At 46.2% G+C, this 5,000-nt stretch overlaps 1 protein-coding gene across 2 annotated transcripts in view; it reads right to left on the bottom strand.

The window, feature by feature from the left end:
• LOC123520172 (glucose dehydrogenase [FAD, quinone]-like) overlaps positions 1-5,000 on the bottom strand; it is a 29,580-nt gene that overhangs the window by 9,278 nt on the left and 15,302 nt on the right. For both annotated transcript variants that reach the window (XM_045282179.1, XM_045282180.1), the window contains exons 2-5: positions 4,981-5,000; positions 3,743-3,945; positions 2,998-3,178; positions 326-460 (exon numbers count right to left, since the gene is read on the bottom strand). The exon at positions 4,981-5,000 is cut by the window's right edge and continues 199 nt beyond it. In XM_045282179.1, the coding sequence (XP_045138114.1) occupies positions 326-460; positions 2,998-3,178; positions 3,743-3,945; positions 4,981-5,000 (539 nt within the window). The remainder of the gene's footprint in view (positions 1-325; positions 461-2,997; positions 3,179-3,742; positions 3,946-4,980) is intronic.

Here is a 5,000-nt window from a genome sequence, read left to right as displayed (position 1 = left end):
AGATTTGGAGACCAATGGAGCAAGCGTTATAGGCAATGGAGTTTTATGTAGCCAAATGTTATGTATAGAAGAGGAAAAGAAAAAAACGTTCATGATAGACAAGGTAGAATTTTACACAATAACGAATAACATGAAGAGATCTGGGATTGGCTTTACAAGACATACAACAGACTGAGAGATGAAGCGGCAAAAGCAAAAAATGAACGTCAGATGAAAGGAGTTGGACTATATATTGCATACTGTAGATACGGGAACATCATGACCACACGGGCCCAGCGCATGCAGGCTCTGCTCATCACAGCTCCGTAAATACTGGCGCACTCACCCACTTGGTCGGGATCGCTGGGATCCACTTCGGAGAATCCCAGTTGGTAGCCAGCCTTCATGAAGCCTTCCAGCACCGGGGTCCGAAACGCCTTGGTTTCCACCGTGACGGGGCCGCCGCGCCCAAGTCGCTTACCTGACGGCATAGGCAGCGGGATGAAGCATTAACAATACATATTACGTATAGGAGAAATGACAATAATGATTTGTCAATAAAGCGTAATATATGAATCCGTGGTGGTTTCCCGAAAGGAAGAGAAGAAGGATAGCCGGCTATAAAATGATGAGGGTGCGCAGATCAGGAAAGAGTTAAAGGTTCCCAGAGAATTATCTAGTAGAGGTATGTCACCTGCCTAGAGGAGCAGGAGGAGGAGGCGCGGGCCGCTACGTGGTGGCTATAACACCTGCCACCACTGCGGTGACAATGACTGACGCCAAGTCAAGATGTACCGTCATTGTACCATTGAGTTTATAATAGTTAACACCTCCATGATTGCTCCGGACCAAGGGTTTCTACACGTATATACTCGCCAAGGCAGCTCATGCACCACTGTTCACAATCGCCACACAGACAAACAATATACAGGAAGATCCAGTGACCGCATCAGACAGCATTCCACCCTGGCCTCGCCGCCACCTACACCGCCTCCTGAGACTCTGTGTTACACGCAAACTTGATTTTCTTCCTTTTTTTCCTTCACTGCCACCCTTTCAGCATCCTCTGCCGCCTGTGGGAGTGCAGAGCACCACGCCACCTAAAGAAACATGGAAAAGAGACAGCGAAATTCTTCACCATCAAATTTCATGTTATGTGTATATTTATGAATTTACTTGTTTTCTACTCGCTCTTCCCGTGAAGAGAGAGAAGACTGAGACAGTGATTCGCACTTTGCGGTGATGATTCGAAAGCATCAAGTGTCAAGAATAAAACGGAGAGGCTGTCAGGAATGTAAACGTCACGAAGATATGGTTTGGATTCATTGTATTTTGAACATGTCAAGTTCTCATAAGGGTTGTTTTTAAATACCACAATTTTTTTTTTTTCCCCCAGATATCTGAGGGTGATTAGTCCCCTTCATAGCGCATAATACTTCTTTAACTACCATTAGCGTCACAAGAAAAAAATAAATCTATAACTTGTACTTTAATTTGTTACAACTACACAATTGGTAAAAGACAGCAAAAAAACAAAAACAAAACAAAACGGTGATTAATTTGAATCATGTAACTTGCGCCACAACCTGTTAAAAGTAGCGGATATGAGATTGCAGTAAACGCTCAAGATTATGGACCTTGGCATCAGCCTTCTTGCATGTTTCCTGATGCTGCATGACTTGAGCAACTCTCCGGTTTACAAGTAGCGCCAAGTTCAGCAGCTCACAGACAAGCAGGCTAGGCAAACACAGGCATCCGGTCCGGGGGAGAGCGTGGCGGGTCAGGTGGGCCTCCTGGGCACTGGTGGCGAGAGTTACATCCCTCGACAAACACCACACTCTCTCTCTCTCTCTCTCTCTCTCTCTCTCTCTCTCTCTCTCTCTAGTAATTCGTGTCCCACACTGGATCATCTTCGAGGACTTTCGGTTTTGTTCACATGGTACGGAGGACCAGAGACCACATGTTCTGAAATGTTTATACGCCGCACCCTGACCAGTTTAAAAGGTTTTATATAGTTAATGTGACGCAGGTTTCTAAGAGTGTTTTTTATGCAGTTCAAATAGCATATCGATAAGATTTCTATTTTATCAACACAAAAAACACTCTTGGGAGCCCGGCCAATCATCTGTGTGGCCTTTAGAAATACTCGTGGAGAGAGAGAGAGAGAGAGAGAGAGAGAGAGAGAGAGAGAGCAAGAACATTTCAGAGTACTTTGCCGTGGGTGCCTGCAGTCATTGTGCCATCCCTTCACACGGTCCTGGTGTACTCTATCCTCGCATGTGTCGAGATGTTCTTCAAACGTTTCACTCTTCAGTAACATGTAATGGACCTCATATTATAACCAGTGATGTCAGGTGTCGCGTCCAGCGTGCTCAAATCAGTGTAAGTCAGTGGAGAGGTGGTGAAGGAGAGTCCTCGGTGAATTAATATGTCCTGTGCGGTAGGAGAGAAGAGCGGAAGTAAAATGAAAGTTGTAAGATTACTTTCTTTTTTTTCACCATTCACTTCACAGTACCCGAGGCTACGTCTTCCACTCTGGCCTTAGCAACCTTAACGTGGCACCAGTTCGAAAAAGAAAAAAAAAATTAAGAAGAGAAAAAGAAAACACGGGAATGGGAGGAACAATGAGAGAGAAATATCAACACTTGAGCGTGGAGGTGTTACGGCTGGCTTCTCTACCTAAGCGATGGCACGATTTGATACGCTTAAGACTTGAACGTTTGGTGCAGGATACGAAGGTGAGGTGGTGGCATCTGTGGCCCTTATTCTGAAACGCTCTGCCGGGTTTTCAGGAGTGCTTCTCGTGTAGATCATGTAAGAATCATGTTAATCTGTCACTAGAACCATAAAAAGAAATAGATTAACACCCTGAAAGACCATCTGTGACTTCAACTCAGTAATGTTTTTCCAAGAAGTGGTAATCCGGCATAGAAGTGTTTATGGTCATTAATCAGAGACAGAAGCCTCCCTGCGCTGCTTCATGGCGGCTGTATTGTATCCTTGCGTGTGTCATTATACCTGGCTTCCTGTCCTTGAAGTTCTCCATCTTTTTGAAGTAGCGCAGCACCTCCTCGTAGCCCCAGCCCGGGTTGCCCATCGCTTCCCAGTTGTCGAAGTCACGCCTGTTGCCCCGCACGTAGAAGAGAGAGTTGATGATGGAGCAGCCGCCCAGCACACGGCCCCTCGGGTACGGGATCCTCTGTGGTACAGCGGACACGAGCCATCACACACCGCACGTACATTACAGAAGCCCTCTCTCTCTCTCTCTCTCTCTCTCTCTCTCTCTCTCTCTCTCTCTCTCTCTCTCTCTCTCTCTCTCTCTACATTCATTCATTCAATCTAACTTTTTTTTTACTCCTCCATCACTCATGCTCACTCCATGTTATTGTATCACCCATCTCACTCACTCACTCACTCACTCACTCACTTACTTACTCACATGCCAGTAAGCCACCTAGTCATGGCAGGTGCGTCACAAACCAGACCAGGCAATAAATGGACGAGATAAAAAGATCACATGTGAATATTTGAAGGAGGAGGGCGTGTTACTGTGATCCCTTGCCCTCCACCAATCACACACACACTCCTACACCACAACTCTTGCCTGTACTGTACCTGTCCTCCTTCTGTATTTACCTCCCCTTTCACTTTCACTGTCTCTAGTAATTAGTTTCATGACCCCTGCTGATCCCTGGTCCATCCCTGTCTATACGTAATCTCTGCCTCCCCGCTCCCCGCCTGTAGAACCCCAACCCCGACCCACCTGGCCAGTAAAGCCCCTGAACACGTCCCTCTCAGGCTCAGAGAAGTACTTCCAGTCAGCGTCGCCGTGGAGCAGCAGCTGATGGTAACCCGGCACATAGCTCTCCGGGGGAGGCGCCTCACCGGCCTCCAGCAGCAGCACTTGCCAACCTGGCACTTCTGAGAGGCGCGCAGCGAGGGCGTTGCCTGCAGACCCACCCCCAACTGCGGAGAGGGAGATTGAGTGGTGTGCTGATGATTGCTATACAATCTGTGGTGAACCTAGAAGACGCACTAACTAACAAAAGGGAAGTAACACCCGAGGAAGCACAATATCAGAAGAAAGAAGAATGTAGAAAAAGAAGCAAAATATAAATTGTCCAAAAAATCATCGTTCATTATTTCCGCACGAGACAAACTAGCTTCTCGCCGTTATCCCATGATAGAAATAGACTTCAACTGTAGGTAAATTCACTGCAAGAAACAACACTTTTTCGTTCCATGAAGGCGTGAGACGCTTCATCGTGAGATTCCGAAAGTGTAATCCGTGGCGCATGGCAAACGAATTGATCCATTGTCACTCGGCGTAGTTTTACTGCGTTTTTACTGTTCTTATCGCCTGAGTGCAGTTTTTTTGAGAGTCTCGTCCCTCGCCACCAGGGAAGGAAAAGGTACGCCACTAAAGTATTGCGAGAAAGAGCCTTGAACAATTCCGTACACTGGGAATAGTTACATTTGCAATACTGTAACCGACTTTATTTATTATTTAACGTAACATTAACTGTGACTAGAAAGATTTAAATTTGAGTTCTTGTTTGTCACTTTCTTAAAGTATGATGTGTTTATTATGATGATAGAAGAATTTGAGATCGTTAACTCATATGGTCAACTTCTATCTGTGTTCAGGCCATGATGTATCCAGGCGTCAGTGGCCAGGAGGTGGGCAAGGTGGGCAAGACTGCATCACGGAACGCTCAGTCACCCAAACACACTCAAGTCTGCTCCACCGCGACGACAGCAAGGTACTCGTAAACAACGCATCTATTGTTCTGGTACTGTAAGAAGTCATTGTGTTACTGTTACTCGCCACTGCTTCTCTCCTTCCCCATGTTTATTACCTGCCTGCTTTCCATCCTTCCTTCCATCCTGCCTTACTTACCTCATTCTTCAAGGGCAACAAAACTGAAAACAAAAAGCAATGAGTTTGAACAGCAGCAACAAGAACAGCAGTAGTAGTTGCCAGCGCCGTCACTTGCTCACCGATCACAAAGTCGTACTGC

This window comes from Portunus trituberculatus, chromosome 46 (assembly GCF_017591435.1).
Source record: "Portunus trituberculatus isolate SZX2019 chromosome 46, ASM1759143v1, whole genome shotgun sequence".
NCBI classification, from domain to species: Eukaryota; Metazoa; Arthropoda; class Malacostraca; order Decapoda; family Portunidae; genus Portunus; species Portunus trituberculatus.
This window is presented reverse-complemented; position numbering and strand designations above follow the sequence as displayed.